The sequence below is a fragment of the Pithys albifrons genome, chromosome 9, assembly GCF_047495875.1.
Source record: "Pithys albifrons albifrons isolate INPA30051 chromosome 9, PitAlb_v1, whole genome shotgun sequence".
NCBI classification, from domain to species: Eukaryota; Metazoa; Chordata; class Aves; order Passeriformes; family Thamnophilidae; genus Pithys; species Pithys albifrons.
Genome location: NC_092466.1, coordinates 31375572 through 31397237, shown reverse-complemented (window position 1 = coordinate 31397237; position 21666 = coordinate 31375572). Strand labels below are relative to the sequence as shown.

General features: G+C 47.2%; 1 protein-coding gene across 3 annotated transcripts in view; it reads right to left on the bottom strand.

The window, feature by feature from the left end:
* ARID5B (AT-rich interaction domain 5B) overlaps nucleotides 1-20508 on the bottom strand; it is a 118042-nt gene extending 97534 nt beyond the window's left edge. The window contains exons 1-3 of one of the 3 annotated variants that reach the window (XM_071563210.1): nucleotides 20389-20508; nucleotides 19945-20205; nucleotides 7423-7648 (exon numbers count right to left, since the gene is read on the bottom strand). In XM_071563210.1, the coding sequence (XP_071419311.1) occupies nucleotides 7423-7648; nucleotides 19945-20205; nucleotides 20389-20409 (508 nt within the window). In that variant the 5' untranslated portion in view covers nucleotides 20410-20508. Of the gene's footprint in view, nucleotides 1-7422; nucleotides 7649-19944; nucleotides 20264-20388 lie in introns of those variants that run through there. The other 2 variants (XM_071563211.1, XM_071563209.1) reach the window with 2 other exon arrangements.
* Nucleotides 20509-21666: the final 1158 nt, after the last annotated feature.

The following is a 21666-nucleotide window of genomic DNA, read 5'->3' as shown; positions in this document are numbered from 1 at the left end:
AACAGCACCCTCTAAACCCAAAAATCAAAAAAAAAAAAAAAAAAGGAAAAGAAGAAGAAGAAGGGAGATCTGGAGATAAAGTCAGATTCAGAGCACAGCAGCACTGCACAAGGAGGCACACGTTTCCAGTTACTGGAACAAAAACTCATGGTCAGTAAGAATTAAATGCAAGATCCAACAGTGACTAGAAGGGAAAAAATCCTGGAGAGCAGACACATGTGGGTTATTACACAGCCTGGCAAGGTCAATCTCGGTGCTAAAAACAGACAAAAATAAAAAAAGCTGTGAAACATTTTTAAAGGGACACTGTCCCACACTGGCTGCTTTGACAGTGCCTGTGAATGGTCCTTATTTTTTATCTACTTATTTTGTAATTATGTAGGCTATCCAGTTGCAGCCAGAGGCTGCAACAAAACTCTTATTGATGGTGCAAACCGCTGCAAGTTCGGCTTTAAGAGAACGTGGGGCAGTTCCCTTCAGCTTCATAGGCAGTAAAATTTAACTCTTCCTCCTCTAGTTTTGTAGCAGTGATTCTTTCTCTGATATTTCTGACTAGACTAGAACTGCAATTGCAAATGGCTGTGCTCTACACCAACGACAAAGTGCCCTGTCATACCAATACATAATTGAAAATGCTGACACAGTGACAACTACTATCAGCACAATTCTGATAATCATGTTAGCTTGTTCCTGCTGCAGAACTGTGGAGGTGGGGAACAGGCACTGTGATTTAGGGGCTACCTAGAGAAAAGTTACCTGGAATTTTGTTTACATTTCTTGACATACCTTTATATTTCAAAGAACAAAATATCCACACTCTCAATTTCCAGCAGCAATACTTCTACCCCCTTTTATAAAGGCTCAAAGGTGGGTCAAACCTTGATAAGAAATCCAAATTTTATCTCTTTGATAAGGCATGCTTGAAGTTTGAGATGTGTGGTGTTAAAACTCCTTTCAAGAGGCACAAATAGATGAGGCTCAACACAATCCAGTGGTGAATGAAAGGCAGCCAGTGCTGCATATTAAAATGTTTTTGTCACCCCCATATGCTTCCTTGTAATGAAGTAGGCTCTCCCCAGGGAAAGGAAGAAATTAACAGCACTTAAAACATCCCAGCATTGCTCAGGCAAACATGTGGCCTCAGGAATGACCAGGTGTCTACCCACAACCTTGGAAGGACCCTGCCACCCTCTTCCCAAGGAGGTGGAGGAAGGTGCACAGGAGAGCAGCAGAGGAGAGGGGCAAGTGGGGACGAGGAGTCCCAAAATGCTACTGGAGGTAGGCTCACCTCCAGGACCAAAATATTAGGGGTACCCTGGACCTAACAACAGCATCACCTTTCAGCGTTTCAAAGGCAGACAGCAACTGAAGCCAACAAGTATTTGTTAAACCAACTGGTTGACAAAGAATAAAATAAACATTTATCTTGCCCTCTTCAGGCAAGGTCAGACAAAACTGTCTGTCTGCTCAGCACCTTGGGTTATCTCTGATCCCAAAAACGTTAACCCCAAAGGTAAGCAGTAATTAAACTAAAAGGAGATGTAGAACCAAATGAAGCCTTCCTGCTCCACAGCCTGCTGGTGCTCTTGTCCTGCTGCAGCAGTGCTGGCATGTGCCAGAACCTGCACAAACACAGAAGAAAAAGCCAGGCCACAGTCTTTTTTTCCCAAGGGAGCCGTCCTTCTCCATGCAGGCTCCACAGAGCACAACAGACAAGTCATGTAATAGCCTCATCCATGGCAAAAGAACTGTATCAATTGGGCTTGTTAAAATGAGTTAAGAGAGGTCACTCTGACCCACAAGACAAAAAACAACATACGGTGCACAAGGGCAGAGAAGGAAAAATGGGATAATGGGACACTTACAGGAGCTTTATCAAGATCAAAATGGCATTCAGCTAGGGCAATGAGGACAGGAAGGCACAAGGAAGAGGCAAAGAGTGCAGACAGAGAAGGGGAGGGGAAGAGTGAGAGGCATGACTTACACACAAAGTATCCAAAGTGGTTGTACTCTGAATAGCTAACAATCAGGTGGTCAGAAAATTATTGCATCAAGTTAAGCCAGGCGAGCCTGAACGGAGCAGCACGCGACAAACAATGAGAAAGGAGAGTCGGCGTCAGACCAGAAGTCACCGCAAGTGTCTGAGCACACTATACTACAGATTATCAGTTTCGATTAGACCACAGTTTGACTACATTACCACTTGATAACCTTCACCTGCTGCAAGGCCCCTGGCAAGTGAAATAAGAAGGACCATCCAACAGCCCAGGGCCCACTGGGAACTGTGGGGCTGGCACCTTCCTGCAGGACAGCTCATCCCCAGTCTGCCTGTCTTGCCAAACTCACGGCAATCTGCCATGGATCAGACAACTTATACAGCAACACAAGATCCAACGAGAAGCTGTGATCTACCAAGTGAAGCTATGCAAATTATGAGACCAGTAACGAGAAGGAAATGGGAGGGTGACCCAATCCAGCAGCATCCAGCCCTGCCCAGCAAGCTCCACTGGAGAGTTCAAAAGAGCTACTTCAAGAGGAGCAGGAAACAATTGCTGGAAAGCCACCTATGAAATGAAATGGGTGACTGCAAGAATACACACCTCAGCTAGAAGTAGCAGTTGATTTCCCTGGCTTTCACAGGCAACAAAGACCCAGATTCTATACCCACAAATGCATGACTATGGGAAATGAAAGATGGAACACAACCATCTGAATTTTCTTTGCTAGATTTTCTTTGCATTTGCCCCCACTGGACCCAAACAAACAAGAAACACCTGCAGCAAAACCCCTTCAATGAGCCCCAGAACTTGCTCATCCCCAGTACTAACACTGCCAGTGCAGAGACAGGAAAGCCTGACACACCCCAGCCTCAACTGTCCATTTTGGCTCGACACCCATAAAAGATGGATAAAAAAAGCCAAATGCCAGACCCCTGTCAGGATAGAGCCAGAGGGATGCAGATTGCCCAGCCAGGGCAGCACCTCCCACCGCAGGCACAGGGGCCATTTGGTCCTTGGCTAAACCCAGGCAGTGCCACAGCCCTGCCTAACTCAAACCAAATGAGCTGGTAAGCAGTAAATTCAGTCATTTTTCCCTCAGTCTCTTCTCTCAATTTCAGCTCTGACTCTTCTATCTTTTATTTCTTTTTCTAAAGACACATTTAGAGATGAAACCATTCATAACTGCCTATCCACAGACAGTTTGTGGCAGCATAATTGACAATGAGTCTGCTGCAAAAATGAAAATGCTGTTTTAATAACCTTGGCCTAAAATACATTCTGTTGTATGCCTCAAAGGGTTTCAATAAAAAGTCAACCTGTAGAGACATATTTTCTTGGCTTAAACAACAATCCAAAGCATATAAATGTAGTCCAACTATAATGACATATTTATAGGCCAATAAAGCTTACACTGCAGCTTTCATACTTCACTTAAAGGAAGTCTGTAAGAAGCAGTGTTATATAAAATAATTTGAATTTTTTTTTAAACTATAGCCCAAGGAATACAAATATGCAACTTTGCCATATTTAACTGATCGTGTTTACATTGCTTAGTTGCTAGAAATTTTGTAAAATGAAATAATTCCTCATTTGGTGATTTCCCACTGGTTTACCAAATATGGGTATGCAAGTACATTTATTACAAAGAAAAATCCCCTAAATAATTCTAAAGACAAAAATAAATAACTAGCGGCTTCAGTACTGAATGATTTTATCAGACCAATTCTTCTGGAAAAACAGGTTCTCATGTTCATTATGAATAATACATTCCTGAGCAACTCTATTTTTATATGCTGCATTGTTGTTACTCTTTATTTTTCTCAACATTTGAAAGAAATATTCAGAAAGCTATAAATAGTCTTAAGACATAAACTGCTAGCATTCAATATTGGCATATTTGTAGAAAGGGCCAAAATGTATAACATAAATATCCCAAAAGGCAGAAAGAAATAATTCTTAAAAATCATTTTTCAGGCTGAAATCTTGAAGCTCACACAAAAAATGCCATTGCGAGATCTTTTATTTAATACAGTCCTAAGGAAAAGTTCTGCATAATTCACTAGGGATAAAAACAATGGCATTTTACAGGGGAAAAAATATTTTCTGCAGAAAAGAAAGGCAAAGGGAAAAGAAAGATAGAAAAGAAAGAAGGGGAAAAAAGGGAAAAGAGAGGGAAAGGAGAAAAAAAGAACAAAAAAGGAGACAGAAGTATCTCGTTTGAATTAGGGTCAACTTTCAATTATAGGTGCATGGTTTCCCTGGTTGTGGATTAACCAGGTGCTGCCTTAGTTTTGGCTAAGCAAGTGTCACAGAACGCATGGCACAGGGCACACTCTGCTCACGAGCCCTTGCTCTGCCTGGTGCTTGCTTGAAGCTGCCCTGCTCCCAGCAGCAACGTGTTTAATTAACTATGTTTGCACAGTGACACTTCTCTGGTTCTGCATCGACCATGGTTTCATTTAATCCAGGTTATTTCACTCTTCACCACTCCTCAATAGTGTGTGAAAACTGATTTTGGTTCTTCTGTAAAGTTTTTTTGAGTTCTTTGGTAGGGACATAATTTCCTATTACCATCTAGAGCTCAATTCAAAAACACCTAGTAGGAAAAACTGCAAAATCTACTCACTTCTATGGGATTTTTCTGTAATGGAAACATGTTGTTTCATAGGAAAAAGGGAGTCCAGGAGATCACGTTGTTTTTCTAGGCCATTTCAACACCTGGTTCAGCAACTTCCTCATCTACAGCCAGGGTTAAACACGAGCATCACCAGAGGGACCTTTGCATGACAGTGCACTGTGCTCCCTCACAGTATTCAACCCTGTTTTAAGAGAAAAACTGCCCCATCCCATTGTGCTGGAGGCCTGCTGCAAAAGTTATGGCTAATAAATCTTTTGATCACATTGCAGCTGAGCCAGTGATGAGTATTGGAAAAGGTCTGTGGGCACACGTCCTAACAGGCAGCAAACCTGCCGTTCTGTCAGCAGGCAAGGGACAACACCAGCAGGTCAAACCCCTGTGCCTCAGACACCACCTTGTGCCACTGCCCTCGCCCACAGCTTAGGAGATGACAATTCCCAAAGCTCAATGTCAACCCAGACCAACCACTCAGAGGGAGAGAAGTAAATCTGCTTCATCTGGTGGGTGTTAAACCTCCACCCCACACTTGAGACAACACCAGAGTTCATGGGTTGTCTACAGGACACAACCAAATCTGGCTGCTTCACAAGCTTCAAAGATCACCATTCTTCTGAGTTCTTGTCAGATCTGAGAAGCAAAATATGCTTAAATTCTTGGGTTTTTCAAATAGTTAAAAAATCATCTTTGTACTAAATTTAAGAAATTTCTTCAGTTGCCTTTAAAAGACTAGATCCATTGTCTATGTACACATATCTAGTCAGCTATAGGTCTCCTTGAAACTTTGGCTGCACTCCCATCAATCACTCATTATGAAGATAAAGGCAATCATAATCAAACATTAGCCAAAATTCCCTTTTCTACTGAAAAAACCCCAACCCAACAATAAAGCCAGAGCCACCAACTGAAAATGTGGGGTTATCAAAATTACACCATACAGTTTGCATTCCATAAGCGTTTTCAGCATAACCCCTACTTTGAAAGGCTTAACATGCAACCATAAGCTTTAGGCTTAAAGATAATTTTCTTTGGCTCCTAGGGTAGATAATAGCAATTTCGTAACTTACCACAAGGGTTTTTTTGTTTGTTGAAAACAAAAACAAGAAAACATTAGCACACAAAAGTTCTGTCTGAAAAACATTAAGATTCTTCTGACACAACAAACAAATGCAAATAAATGTAGTGTGTAAAGAAGATACCAGGGCAATAGCAAGCAAAAATTACTGCATGTAATTATGAACCAGAAGAAACCACACAGAAAAGCAAAGGAAAAGAATTGCATGGATTATTTTTTTTCCAGGGCATATAATGAAAAATAAGATCAACTTTGAATTATACTTTAATCTTCCAACCTACATATCTAATGGTGAAATGTGAGATTGACAAAATCACTTCACCATTTGATAAGATGAGAAAAATGAGATTCATAAGTTAAATCCTCCAAGACAGATCTTCAGCTTCATGTAACTTGGCTTCAATGCCAAAACAGTCGTGACACCATAAAACTGAACTTGGCTCTGCATCTCCTGTTCACGAAGGTACCAAAGCATTTCCTCAAATGCATCAGCCTCAGGTTTTAATTTCTTACCTTTCCACACATTATGGCCTAAACTTGATGCTTTACAAACATGGAACATTTGTTAAAAGCTTGCCACAAGGGAGAAATGTCCTTGGTATGCACTTCAAAGTGCCACCTCTGTCAGCTGTTATGCATCCAAGGTCCTAATACCACAAACAGGCATGTTTTCCAGCAGGGGATCCATCTTCCTCAGACCTTGGAACCCATCACAGATTTTAGAGGTGTGAGTGTCTGCCCACCAAAGCAGCCCCAGAGCTGCAAGCCTGCCTGCAGCCATCCAGGGGAGAAAAGCCACCCTTTCCCTTCCTGGGAACAGACAGGGAAAGACAACACAGATATATCTGGAGACAGCACTGGGGCACTTGCAGAGCCCCTTGCTGTACAGTAACAAAAGGCTGACAAGGAAACACTATAGAATCATAGAATAGAATCACAGAATGGATTGGGTTGGAAAAGACCTCCAAGATCATCAAGTCCAACCCTTGGTCCAACTCCAGTCCCTTTACCAGATCATGGCACTCAGTGCCACGGCCAATTTCAGTTGAAAAACCTCCAGGGATGGGGAATCCACCCCCTCTCTGGGCAGCCCATTCCAATGCCTGAGCACTCTCTCTGGAAAGAATTTTCTTCTGATCTCCAACTTAAATTTCCCCTGGCAGAGCTTGAGCCCATGCCCCCTTGTCCCATTGCTGAGTGCCTGGGAGAAGAGACCAACCCCCACCTGGCTAGAACTTCCCTTCAGGTGGAAGGGACACCTGCCTGCTCAACAAGACACAGAGCCAACCGTACGTAGACAGGGCGAGCACCAGGAGCACCTGCCTGTTGCAGGAGGCCTTGGGAAGATGTGCCAGCCTCCTGTCCCTGCTGTGCACAGCTCTGAGCTGATCCCCCAGCATGCAGAGCCCCTGGGAGCGCCTGTGACAAGAGTCTGTGTGCACATCTTCAGGGTCTGAGCCACAGCGCTCGGGGGCATGTTTACAGAGCAGACACGGAGCACAGAGTTGCCCAACGCCAGTCTCAAAGGAGCCTGCGATGAGCTCACCACCACCCCCCATCCCACACAGGTATCCATCCCAGTGCCCCACCTCCGCCCCAGGCTCAGACGTACCTTGGGAACTGCCGATGGCGCGGCGGGACCGGGCTCAGCCGTCTTCGAAAGACGCTCACCCACAGGTCCCTCCCCACAGGAGAAAGTAAGGGATACTCACCGAGGTCAGCCTTCTCCTTCAGGATGTCTTTGAAGTTCAAGCCGCTGTTGAGTGTGGATTGTCTGTATCTTGTCAAGGCCTCTTTCTGCCCATTCTTGCCCACATCCATGGGCTGGACTGGCTCAGCCCGGAAACCACACTTCCACTTGGAGAAATCGGACTGCGCCCATTTTGCCAAGTCCTCAAGTTTCACAGTAACTTTTTCTGAAACAGCAATAACTTCATCCTGCAAGAAGAGGTGGAATGAGAACACAACGTCACTCTGGGCTCCACCATGACTGACAAACCTGTAACACACCCCACACTGACTCCTGGAAAAGCATATCTTGCTGCTGAGTAATTTTTCTGTGTTACAGAATAGCTAGTACTTAATTTATTCCTCTTGCCATCTAAGTGGAAATATTAGTTGTTTACTTGAAGCAAATATACACGATCAAAAGACAATTTCTAGGACCAGGGCAATGATCCTGAAAGGCAATTGAAATGCAGGTTGCCAAATCACATCCTGTATAACCTAAAGCCCCGAGGGAAAGTTTATTTTTTAGGTGCAATTAGCTGCAAATGTAAAAATTCATGGCTGGATGACTAATGGTTATAGCTGGTCCTGAAATAAATGGACTAAGTAAATCTCAGATTCTTGGAACTCTGACTCACCAGAAAATTCCTGTGTTTATGGTACATTTTCCCTTGGCTTAAATACAAATATTGAATTTAACTTTTGTCCTTAAAATTAAATAAAACTGTGATGTAATCCCAAAAGAAATACTACATAAATGTTATGTGCTTCCCACCAAAAGAAACTTGCACATTCTCATGTTTCTCAAAACCTTTTTCAAGATCAGAACTGTAATTTTTTTCCCTCCTAAAACATACATTCTAAGAAAAGCACTTAAACTTAGTTTAGCCTCCAGAACATATACTCAAATTAAACAGCCCTAATTGCTGGATTTTAACCTTCCAGGAAACAATCAACTCCTCTCAGTCATGATGAATAAGCAGAATGTTTTATAGCTGACTCCAGTGAGCAAAGGATCAAAAAAAGCCTCAAAATAATAAACAAAAAAACATACATATCCAGCAAGACACACTCCAGATTTTTTGGTTAAAACAGCAGAAATAATTTATGTTGTAACAAGAACTGGCTGCACACCACACCTTGCACATCACACATTTCTAGCACTAAATAAGGTTACAGGTTCTTGAAATAAATAAACCAGAATCCAATTTTTCTCTCAAATAAACACAAGTATTTGCAAAGGGGAGAGAAATTCTTTGAGTTATTAAACAAAGAGAAAAGCATGATTGATTCTCTCTCTGTGTTTTTTTTTTTGTCCACTGAACACATTCCTCAGGAAATAAAATACTGCTCAATGGAAAAGAAAAAAAAAAGCTTTATTGTGACAAGTTGCACACAATACAAAACCAGAACTATCTCTGGAAAAAAACCTGATCTGATATTCCACTCTCCCTTATATAATACAAAACTGTTTTATAAGCAGGCACCTTCATTACATTTAGTGCAATAGCAAATATTTGGTCAGAAATGAACAGCATGCTTATATGCTAAGCAAGCTTGTAATAAAATCTTTTCCTTTATCGTTGCACAGCATAAGAGCCTCCACCAAACGACAAACAATAACAGTGATGCTTTAAATCTCTGTTTATGACAAACGTCAATACTTTGTAAACAAGCACAGGGTACTACAAAGCACAATTTCAATGGATGGTTTCACCCAATTTCATTACACCATCCACTTGAAATAAAAAAGCTGTAGTTGCTATGCATTTTATAGCTATTACATGGTGATTATTAAATGTCAGGATGGAAAAAATAATACATACATATATATATATATATATATATATATATATATATCAGCCTGCTGACAGACAATCTCAGTAATTTCTGGATGAAGACCTCTTTTAGGATGTTGAATACCATCACCAGCTACTACACAATTTCTAATATTCCAGATTAGAGAAATCTATTTAGCAGCAGTTTAAAAAAAAATCCCTACTTGGAGATCAGACATGTTTTTGGTTAAAATATTATTTTCCAAATAGTTCCCATGATCAAATGATTATGATTTCAATTACTAGTTTCTTCATATCCTTTCCAAGAACTGGTATGACTAATTTTGGCTGACAGACAAAGTAAGCTGAGCAGACAATTTATTAACCAAAAGAAAAGTACAATCACTATTACATCATCAATGAATAAACTTGTTTTCGAGAATACAACCTTTGCACACACGCACATGATGTGCACACAGGGTAAAAAAAGGAATTAAAAAACCCCAAAAATCCCCTATTGTACCAAGGGTGAAGCGATGATGGTGCACTCACTGGCTCTGCCCAAGCTGCCACGGAGTGGGAACCAGCTGGCCCCCAGGTCCCTGTCCTGCCCACAGAGATCCCTGCCTGCTCCGAGGAAACACAGCCGAGTTTGCTTTTAGCCAGGAACTGGAAAAATTGCCCGATACATGGGTTGCCCTGCCCATCACACAGCGGGACTGGACACACCTGCTCTCTCTCTCGATGCTCTTTTTTGGCCCAATTCAGAGAGAACAAGAGTTGTCCTTCCCAACTCCTCAAACACCACAGAGGTCACGGGTCAGACCACAGCCCCACTCTGAGCGCCGCTGCCAACGCGGATCTCACCAGCGAGGGCCATGTCTCCAGAGACATTCCCACCCTGACGTCTCATCCTACACACTCTGCCACCCAGCAAGCCATGGCGGTGGCTGCAGCTCCTGCTCCTGAGGAGCCCGAGCCATGGGCAGCTTCAGAGGGGCTGTCTGTCTTCTCCACATCCTGGTGGTCTGTGAACACAAGGGCTCACCTGCCTCTCCGCCACCCAAACAGAGCTCACCCAACTGTTCCACCAACTCTGGAATTTCCATGTGCCTTGCCAAGGTTTCACACATCCCTAAGCAACCTTTCCAAGCACTCAGACCTAAACTACTGTGTTTTTTATTTTTATTATATTTTTCTGAGCGGCAGCTGACAAAAGAGTCCCTCTCCTTTTTGGTTAAGCCCAGTGTCACAACACGAGCTGCTGTGGGACCTGCAGGGCTCTGCCAGCCAGAGGAGCCCCCGCAGCCGTTTGGCATCAACGCTGTGCACCTCCTGCCACAGCCCTTCCAGAGAAACCCCTTCAATGAGATGACAAAGGAATACAGATGTTGAATAAATAAAAACCAGGTACACGGTGACACACGACTAACAAACCTTTAGAAGATTAAAGAAATCTGCTCTACAACCTTCATGTCATTCATAATTATATCTCTGTGTAAACATGAAAAACCACCCACGTCGCTTATGGAGCATATATATATATATGTATCTATACAACAATCAACTCATCGTGTATTACCTATGCTCTGAAGTGATAGGTTTATGAGGTCTCTATTGCACAGCTAAGTCTTTAATTACCATTTTTTCCTACTACAGAAAGATGAGAAAACAACTGGTACAGATTTCAGGCCTGCTCAAGAATGAGATTTATCTCGGATGGACCATTCTGGACACTGACCAACCAATGGTCAGTGGTCCAATGGACCAACGTTCCCAGCCACAGTGTTGCCCAAATCTTGAAATAAGCACTGACTATAGAAAGAACCACTATTTTTTCTGCTGCTGTAAAATGGGTATCTAGTCAGCCTATACTTTTTAGCACATCTGAAAAGATCCTAAGCAAAGCATAATACTTTCACCTCTCAAGTGGCAAGTGGGGAGATGGTTAAGAAAGATGGTGACACAAACCCTTCTCATTCCTCTCTTGTTTTTTTAGAGCATATTGGATTTGCATTTCCAGAGAAGTCATCCAGGGAGAAGGGGACAGCATCTTCTTGAGAGCCGTTATGCTTAAATATTATGTCACTGTTGTCTAAGCAACCATCACAGCCTCTCGAAAGCACAGAATGCTATATTGCCTGACTCAGCAGATGGTTGAAATACTTACATTCAGGGAAAGAGGTCAGGTAGTTATAATAGTTTAAAACAGATAATTATTTTTCAGAAGAAATATTAACTCTTACAAGGCAGGGAGTGACAAGGCAGCACAGGGAGGTCGTACATCTTGATTGCACACCCTCATACGGTACGTCACAACCCCTCACTCATTGCCAATAACCAGGAAAGATTTATATTTTAGAGACATTGAGGCAGCCTTAGAAGAATTACAGCAACTAAGATATCTCAAAATTTTGACATGCTGAGACTGTTTTCACTCCAGTGCTTCCAGAGGTCATTTAAGGAATTCTGGAGGGCACGAGTGAGTCGAACACCTGCTTGGCTGTCTCCTAACATCAAATACGTGGCCTAGAGAGAAACAGAAGATGTACTGTAAAAACTCTTGCTGATAATTACAGGAGACATTGCGTGTCATTTATCTGATCAGTATGATTTGCATTAGAAAACATCTTCAAGCCTTTTTCGTGAAATCTTAAGCACAGTAGATAGCTGGGGATGCATATTTTACAACCCAGTACATTGCTGATGAAAACACATTCATCCATGGGAGCAAAAAATACAGTGTGACTCTTACGGACTGCATTCCCCAGGGATAACAGAACTGCGTATTTCATTTGGGCATAAAGGCCTCTCTTGTTGGGGGGGATAATTTACATCCCATGGATGTTTTAGTTTTTGCCATTTAGGTGAAAAGGACCTTCCCATAACTTGTGTGACAATTAAGTTCCCGCCTCAGGAATCTGGTTTCCTGCTCTAGATCCCTTTCAGGAGCAGGTCATGTTGCAGACATGGAGAAGAGAAGGAGGGAGCTTGTTGCCAATAAGCACCTCTCCCACAGCAATGCATTTATCTGGGTGTTTGGGGGCAGTACAACTTTTCTTGACAGCACAGTCAACCCAAAAGGCCCCGATCGTAGAGCTCTGCTCTGTCACACAGATGCTACCAGGGCTCTGGGACAGCAGGAGAAACCAGGGGATCTCAGTTCAGCCCTAACCCACTCACTAGAAGTCACTCAGGACCCCCAGTCTCCAGAGTCATCTACAACAAGCAGCACTTCCTTCAGGGACCATATCCAGCCCTAAAAGGGCAGAGAACATTGGCACCAGCACTGCTTTGCTCTCAGAGACTTTCTCTAGAGTAAGAAGGTCCTGCCTCCCTGCTGTGGACTGGGAGTACACATGGCAGAGTTTAAGACTGCAGGACCACAAACCAGCTGAAAAGTTGTTGTAAAAAAGGTCTGCCTCTGCAATAAGTCACATGGAAAACCCTCCTGCCATACACTCCCCTATTCCATGGGCATTGCAGCCAGGTGCACTCCACAGATCCCTTGCGACACCTCTGTCTGCCCTGTGCTAGGGCACACATGAGGAGATGGCAACCAAATGAGTCACTCGGGGCATGGATAGGAGAAAGCTGGCCCTACCTGTGCCAAGCACTGAAGCCTCTTGTGAAGCTTCCCTGTTATTCAGTGATTCCACCAGCAGAACAGGAGCAGTGGTTCCTGCCTGGCAGAGCTGTGCCCCAGTGTCCAGGTCTGCAGTATCCTAACCCTGTCCCGAGTGTCTCATTTGGTGCCCTCTCCCCATGCATTCCCTAGCCCAGGGCAGACAGAAGTGTCCCAAGGGATGTGTGGAGTGCTCCTGACTGCCGGGGTCTGGGTCTGGGGTCTGGGACGCTCCCCAGGGGTGCCTGTGAGCACAGACCCACAGAGACCACCACTCTCTACCCATGAACCTACAGAGACAGCCTTGAGAATGGAACAGACACAGACCAGGAATCTACCTGGCACACGGGAGAATTTTAAAGAGGCCAAGGCAGAACCTTTCATCTGTTAATCCTCTGCTAATTACTTTAAAGGGCTATAATGATCTTGTTAAATTCAGGTGACAGGTATTTCCCCAGCCTAAGCCCAGCCGCACAGAGCTGTCTGAAACTCACACTGATGTGTTCATCCTTCTGCCAGGGTCCAAAACCGAGAGAAGAGACCAAGATAAAGGACACAAGTGAAGCATGTGAAGGAAGTCCTATGGTTTTCCCTTTCTCTTGTATTAGCAAGCAGCTTTTCCCACGTGACTCAGTAATTCCAAAGCAAGACACGCAACATGACCTGGGGGACAGCAGCACCATGTCTTTGTAGGATGCTTCGTGGGATGGGATACTGATACATCTGGGCCAGAAGTGGGGTGGAAATAGAGCACGCAGAGGGACGGCTGTGAGCAGCCAGACATGACATTTCTACTGTGAGCCTTCTCCTTTTTGTCTGGGGTGTTTTTTCCCCCTCCTCCCACTCCCAAGCAGAGGTTCAAATTGAATTTATATCTGTCATTGCAGATAGAAGTTCTGACCAAAGAAAAAATAAGCTTCAGTCAAAATGTTTTCCCATCAGATAGCTCACAGATCTCGAGGAGCTGTTTTAGTTTAGGCAAGTTGACAAGCAATTCATTCCTAATTTTGCCTACTACAGTTACAGTACGAAAAGCTTTCCTCATAGATTACATAATTATATTTTTCTTAGCAAGGAGTACATGGCATTAGCAGGTTTAAATTATGCAAGCTTATTCTTTTGTCTTTTGTTATATTGTGTTCTATTGTGCTGGTAAAACAATATGTGCTTTAATTAGCAAATATCTGTAAATAATTTACTTGCTTTTCATACAGCAGAACAATGGAGCCAATTTTCACATACATCCACTGAGCATGTCTAGGGGGTTTCTTGCCAGAACCTTCCATTGTTCAGTATCTGTATCAATCTGCCCATCATTAGCAGCAAACGTTCAACAACCCAGCAAGACATGAAAGTTTTGGCCCCCAGGAGTAGCCCCAAGCCCCCCAAACCTGAGGCTACGCTCTGCAAAGAAAGACTAAAATACCCAGAAAATGAAAACAAACTCTTTTATTATCTATAACCCTGGCACCTTCGCATAGAAACATGGACGTCTGCCAAGCATTAAGGTCATTGGATTAATGCCATAAAATGCCGATGTTCATCTGACCTTCTGACTGCATTTTAGCTACAAATAAAAAGCTCAACTTGATAGGACACCATGAATCACGCGAGCGTCTCGGCTCTGCAGGGTTAACGCTGGGTGTGAACCCACACACTGCACACGCACAAACACACACACGCACACAAAGAAAAACGCTCTTAAATCAAGAGTGGATGACTGTTCAGAGACTTCAGGCATTGTTATTTTGAATGCGAATGAAAGGGCCAGAACAAGCATTGCAAGAATATTTCAATTATGTATTTCCCAGAACTACATCGCTGAGCAACTAATGCAAATATTGCTCCCATAGCAGTAGAACTTCTTCCTGAATAAAAGCATACGAGAGCTTGAATCAGAACATACTTTCTATATCATTCGCATATTGTTTGAATATTATTAAAAATGCAAAATCTATGTATGTGTTACTCTCCTGAGCAATACAGTAATTATGATTAAGGGACAAGCAGCACAAAAAGAGCCAATTTATCTTACTTGCGCTTAGGAATACTATTGTGTAACTAAGCAACTAAAGACAAAATATAGTCTAATTAATTCACTCCTATGCTTATTTAAAAGACACAATTAGAACATTTTTATTTTCCAGCCTGCACAGTATCTCAACATGCTTGAGGGTGTACCATGTGAGGCCTATTATTCTCCAAAGACAAGAGTTTAATGTTTAGTGCCACTGATCAGACTGGGAACAGCAACTCTGGAGAGCAGTGGGTGTATTTTACAGTCTGAATGCACTGGGAAGGGGAGAGAAATGTGAAAAAAAAAATTAAAAAAAGAAATCTGCCTTAAATGACCAGACATGCCAGATTGCTGGCTAATGGCTAGCAACATGTGGCTTCTCTGAGTAATATCATTGCCCTCTCCTTCCTTTGCCAGCATATGCTACTGGTGGCAAGAGAGATAAAAATATACAGAGTGGATATGCAATTACCAAACCCATGATATTTTATGACAAATGCCATTCCTCTAACACTGCTATTACAGTGCGCCTGATTTCCAAAGCTGAATTAATTTGGGCAAGTGTACATTGGAGATTGATGCTATTAGCATGATTTTTAAAGCACCCTTTAATAATCATAATCTGCATGTTTGAAACGTGTTGCCATTACCAGTGTTGACAGATACAAGCATAAGGCACACACCATGGAGGCTAAAACAGGGCTGTTCTCATTTCAAGCAAAAGCATACAGATTCCTACGTTTTTCAAAAAATAAAAAAGGAAAGATCTATTACTGTGCAAAGGGAGTAGCACATGTTTCAAGGGGGTGGCAATTAAGCACTATGGGTGTAAGATACCATGCTCAGGGCCAGTCTATGCTACCTTTCTGCACTGGGGTAGGACCTCTGTACGTGGAGAACCCCTCCGAAACAACACAGGTTATCGAGTGATGCTGTGAACATCTGTCCCAAAATGAAGAGAGAACAAACCCACTGCCTCCCTTAACTTTCTGGAAGAATACCTTCTGAAATTATAAATGACATTCATTTATGGAGTGACTTCTTTTTTTCCCTTTTCCCCAATTAGTCTGAAAACGCAAAATACTGCTAGGGAAATAATTACAGGAAACTAGCTCTCTTCTCTCCTCTCCTCTGTATGAGCAACACTTACTCATGTAAATTACTTGCATGAGTAAGGATGATTTGCCAGGCGAAAACCATTGCATCAGATCCCCAGTTTGGGAGAAGAGATGAAATCAACATGAGTCCGTAGTAAACTTCACTGCTGATGAATGAACCAAAGGCAAATCCCCACTGACAGTCCAGCCTCAGTGGAAGCACCATTCACCATGATGCAGGGCAATGCAGGGAATGTCATACCATGCAAAGTTCATTAGTTGCTTGTTTAGGGTTTTTTAGGAATTGTATGCATCACATCAAATACCACCCCTGGATTTAATGAGTACCAGCTTTGAAATATATTTTTAAGTCTAGTCTAATTAATGCCAACACCTTTAAAATCCTGAAAAGACAAGGCACTAACAAGCATTTAGTTCTAGAACTGCTTCTGCAAAGATTAGTTGTTAGACAGTCCCACACTATCCCTTGGAGCAGCAAGAAGTAAATGAACTGGAACAGGGTTTCGTCAAGACCCTGTGGGCTGGACAACTTTGCATCCCCTGAGTGCCATGGCACCAGGGCACTGAGCAAGGGGACTGGGCAGGGGCTCTCTGCCAGCACAGAGCCAGCATCTACGTCTCCTAGTCGGGTGCCAGGAAAGCCGGGGGAGCTGCTTTCCACACCTGCCCTGCAAAATTGTTTCCAATGCAACACTGTGTTATTACACTCAATTTCTCTGGATCTTCACAGCCCCCTAAGCATCACCTTTGAGTTCTGTGCAGGGCAACCTTCCATCACAGATTTCTCCCAAACTATGTGGGAGGCGACACAGTGGACAACATTGGATCACGAGTGGATGAGAAAATAGGGCAAGGTGGTGACTTCCTCCAGCAAGACACTCTTCTCCATTTTGGCAGTGGCCCTCCACAAACTGAGAGCTACTTCTTCCCTGCTGCTCTTGCTTTTTGACCAGCGCTGCACCTGCTGCAGTGTTTGGCCTTGACGGCGAGGTGGGAGGCAGCATGGCCAGGTCCCTGGGTTTTAAAAGCAGCAATGAAGTTTTCAGTGAAGTAGCGCAAAACTCCTCTTCCTCACCTAACAGCATTCCCAAAGGCACCGCCGCTCTTGCAAAGATGTCTCTGCTGCTCCTGCACAGAAAGACCCATGGCCCAAGCGCGATGCCAGAGCTGGTGCCAGCCTCTCCACGCCTGTCTCTTTGTGATGTGACGAGCATCAGGGCCAGGAGCACTTGTACCTGCTGCATGTGACCAGCCCCATCCCACATTTCACCATCCACTGAGACTCCCTGGGAAGCAATCTCCAGCCAGCTCCTGGGCTTTTCCACTGTGGTGATGAGGATGCTGAGTCTTAGGTGCAGGGAGAGGTACCACAGCAGAGGCACACCTGAGCTTGAATCTTCCCTGGGTCTGGGCCCCAGTGTGGGGAAACATCCGGCTTTAGCAGCAGTCAGGGTTATATTTAAATCTGGATGATGAATTCAGCTAGCTATAAAAAGACCTATATTTACACTTATTGCTGATTAGCTCAAATGTTTGGCAATCAGATAAAATATGCCATCAGAAATTTCTGACTAACAGAAGCATTCCATACCTCCTTGCTTCTCCTCCCTCCTCACAGCCACTAGCTGAATATTGTCATAGTGTCAGCGCTGCTATTACGGAGAGCAGGCAGCCAGCTGCTTCTATTAATCATGCCTCTAGCGCAGGTAGCTGCTAGTGACTGTGCCTAAATCTCCCGCGGGCTCCATCGCAAGCTCACGATTCCACCACTCGCTGCCCTCACCAACAACGCCACTGACAGTGAGTGCCCCTCTCACCCTTTGCCTTGAACACCGCAGATTTGTCATACGTGTATAAGCACCGCCTCACTTCACTCCCCAAATGCAAGACAAGGTGTTGTACCCCATCAGCGGTCCCACATCAGGAATGGCCACAAGCCACCTCTGACCTACAAGCTGCATCTCCTCCCAAAGAAGTCCAGCCTGGAGTTAGGAAGCCTTGTGACCCCAGAGGCAGCCCTGATGCCCCTTTGGGGACCGATGTGGATGTCATTGATCTAACAGATGGACCTTGGGGTGGTCAGGGGAAACAGCCACCCTGCACCCCGATGATGCCAGTGACCCCCCCTACCAGGACCCTGCACAGCACAGCCAGCACCCAGCCTTTTGTCTCTCGTCTGTCTCTGCGTCCCCGAGTGCAGTTCATATTGTTCCAAACTATTAAAAATCGATCATAAAAAATCATTCCGATGTCTATAAACAAGTTAATGGAGTAAGTGAAAACAAAGTACATTTCTTAATGGGAGTGTTATGTTGCCCTCTCTAGGCCCTGGCTCTCAGTGCCGGTTTCTGTAGGCTCCCTGCCAGAGAAGTATCACTCAGAGCTGTTGCTGTTGCTGCTGCTGCTGCTACTCTGCTAATGAATGACTAACTTAGGCCAGAGGGGAAATGACATCACCGGGGTGTAAAACACAACTGCATTAGGAAACTTTTTACCTGCTTTACATTTGTCATAATTATTCTACACAATACGGCCGGCATTTGCATAATTTCAAGGCGTGCCATTATCTTAATTGAAAATTGTTTTCATATGGTTGAATAATGCAGAATGACATCAGTTAAAGCCCCAATGAAATGCACAAGTATAATCACACGGCTAATTACTAGCGGTGTTTGCATGAAAAAATAAATAAAATTGTGCGTATTATTAGGAAGGTACATGCAGCTGAGAACTCTCGTACCGGAGCAGTGTTTTACTCGTAATGGTAGGATTAATTTTCTCTGATGTTCCTACCACAGTAACATGAGCTGATCATTAAGGCGTATTAAAATGATTTGTGTCCCTTTCCCCACCCCCCTCCCTTCCAAATATCTTTCATTTTACACACACACGAGACACACAGAGGCACAGTTTTAAATAGTCACCACGGGCAATTTCAGAGCATCCATTGCTCACTGTCATCTCCCTGATTCTTAGGAAAAGGTTCCCTTATCTCAGCGGCACGCACAGAAAATTAAAGTGAAGAGGTGGCAGCGAGCGAAGGTGGCTCTGAATGCGTTTTGGCTGCGTACGCATGTGTGCGGGGACGACTACGGCGGCACCTACAGCCACGCGTGCCTCCGAAAACAGTCCCTGCGGGCAGCCTCCCCTCGGACCCGCACCCTCCGGCATCTCCAACGCAACTTCCCCCAAAACATCACGACCCCCTCCAGGTCTGGTCTCCAGCCCCTCTCGGGGACCCCCTCCATCCCCCGCCCCAGACCGGGGACCGCTAAAGCCATGGATTTCAGCAGCAGATAACGGGAGGGTTCGGGGCCGGGCCGGGGCGGTGCGGGACTGCGCGGCCCCATCCCGGGCTGCGCGGCCGGGGGCGGCGGGTGCCGGCGCGCAGCGCATTTGCGCTGGGAGCGCGGCGGCTCCGAAATACGCCCAGGCATATCTGCAAGTTATTTGAATGTATTATTCCCGTACCTGTCATTTATCACTTTATTCAACACGTCCCTGCCAGCTCGGGAGCGTTTGATCTCCCTCTGCCTCCATTTCGTAATTTCCGCCCTCTTAAACATATCGAATACTTAAAAAAGCCCTGAACAATATCGAAATCACCCCAACGTGTTCCCCCCCCCCCCCCCCGCTTTTCCGCGTATTTGGGTTTTTTGGATTTTTTTTTTTTGTTAACGATGCCGGAGAAGGACAGGGCGAGCCCCGCACACACCGCTCTGCCCGCCGGGCGGGGGGCGCCCCGCACCCCGATCCCCTCCCTCCTTTCCCCTGCCCGCACAAGTTCCCGGGCAGTGCGCATCGGTGCGCCCCGACGGCGCGGCCCCTCCGCGCTGCCCCGCCACGCACGGCGGGGAGGGGGACGCGGGTGGGGGGAGCAAAGAGGGCGGGGGAGGGGGAGCCGAGCCCGGGCATGCAGGTGGGGACGGTCGCGGGGGAAACGGGGGGGCCGGCGCCGCGATTACCACCTCGCCATGGTCACTGGTCCTGCCCTGGGGGGTGTCCTCGGGGAGAAAATAAAGTTTGGCGCTGGAGAGAAGTTGCCGGCTGGTGCGCTCCTCCCAGAGCAGCTGCAGCTCCGCGATGCAGGCGGGCTCCTCCGCGCGGCACCGCACGAAGAAGAAGTCGCCGAGGGAGAGGACCCGCGCCCGGCCGCCGCCGCGGCGCTGGAAGCGGAACGCCCTGTAGAAGACGTAGGGGCCGTGCGAGCCGCACGGGGCGCCGACCCACTGCGGGGAACAACAACACGGCAGCGGCATCAGCGCCGGCTCCGCGCCGCGCCGCGCCGCGCCGCGCAGGGGCAGGAGGAGGAGGAGGAGGAGGGCGGCGGGAGGGGAACGCGGGAGGGAGGGAGGGGGCTCCGCGGCGGCGGGGGGCGCGGGGCGGGGCGGGGGCGCGGGGCGGCGCGGTACCTGCAGTGCGCTGCGCTCCATCGCGGCTCCGGCGCGATTGAACTCAACATTCTCCCAAACTTGTTGGCGTGAATGGAGCCCGGCAGGTCCTGGCAGGGCGAAGCCGGCCCCGCCGCCCGCCGCCCCCCTCCGCCGCCGCCCCCGCGCCGCCCCGCCGCCACCGCCGCCCCCCGCCCCGCCGCGCGCGGCGACGCCCCCCCCCCGCTGCCCGCCCCCCGCCCCGCCGCCCCGCCGCCGCCCCGCCGCGTCCCGCCGCCGGCGCCGCCTGACGCCGCCCGGGCCCCTGACGCCCGGCCCGGCCCGGCAAAAATACCGCGGGGCGGCGGCGAGCCCCGGGGGGGCGGCGCGGAGGCGGCGGGACGGCGGCAGGGGCTCTGCCGGCGCCCGGCGATTTTTGGGGGGCCGAAAGAGCCGGCGGGCGCGCTGCGGATCTGACAGGACCTGCCCGTATATGTCTAATATAAAGACCATTTCCTGCGGCGCGAGGGGCGCTGCTCGTCCGCGCGCGCCCGGCGGGACCGCCCGATCCCAATCCCGATCTCGATCCCGATCCCGATCCCGCCGCCGGCACCCCCGGGGCGGACAGCGGGGGCTGCAGCCCCCGCCCGCCTCCCCCGGCGGCCCGCTGAGGGCGGGCGGGCGGCGCGTCCCTAATTTATTTATCGCTGTTTCCCCGGGAAAGGATGGAAAGTGGGTTATCGATTATATAAACACATCAATATTCATGGCGCTGCGCGCAGGGACGCGGCTCGGCCGGCACAGGCAGCGCGGCTGAAGAGGGGGAGCGGCGCGGGGGCTCTCGCTCCGCGGGCGCGGGGCGGGCGCGCTGCGGGACGTGCCGGCGCAGCGGGCACGGGGATGGATGGAGGGGCGGCTCCGCACCTGCGCCCCGCCCGCCCTCCGCGGCGACACCGCACGTCGGGCAGAGCTCTGCACATCCCGCGCAGCCTCCGCGGTCCTGGCGCGGGCAGCTCGGGGAGCCGCGACCGCGGACGGGGGTGGGCTGCGCTCCGGGCTCCGCACCGGCGCAAGGTCCGCCCGCAGCGCCGGGCACGGAAAGTTCCCATCGGGGTCCCGGGAGCCGCGGCCCCGCAGGTCGATGTCGCTACGGCCGGAGGGGTGCGCGGCACCCGACCCCGGGGAGCCCCCGCTGCGCATCCCCGGGCTCCGGGGAACCGTGTCCTTCTCGCCGCTGCGAGGGAAGCGCTGCGAGGCTACTCCGCAAGGACCGATCCTCCCCACCCCGAGCTTCGTTCCTCAGCAGTGCCACTTTCTCCC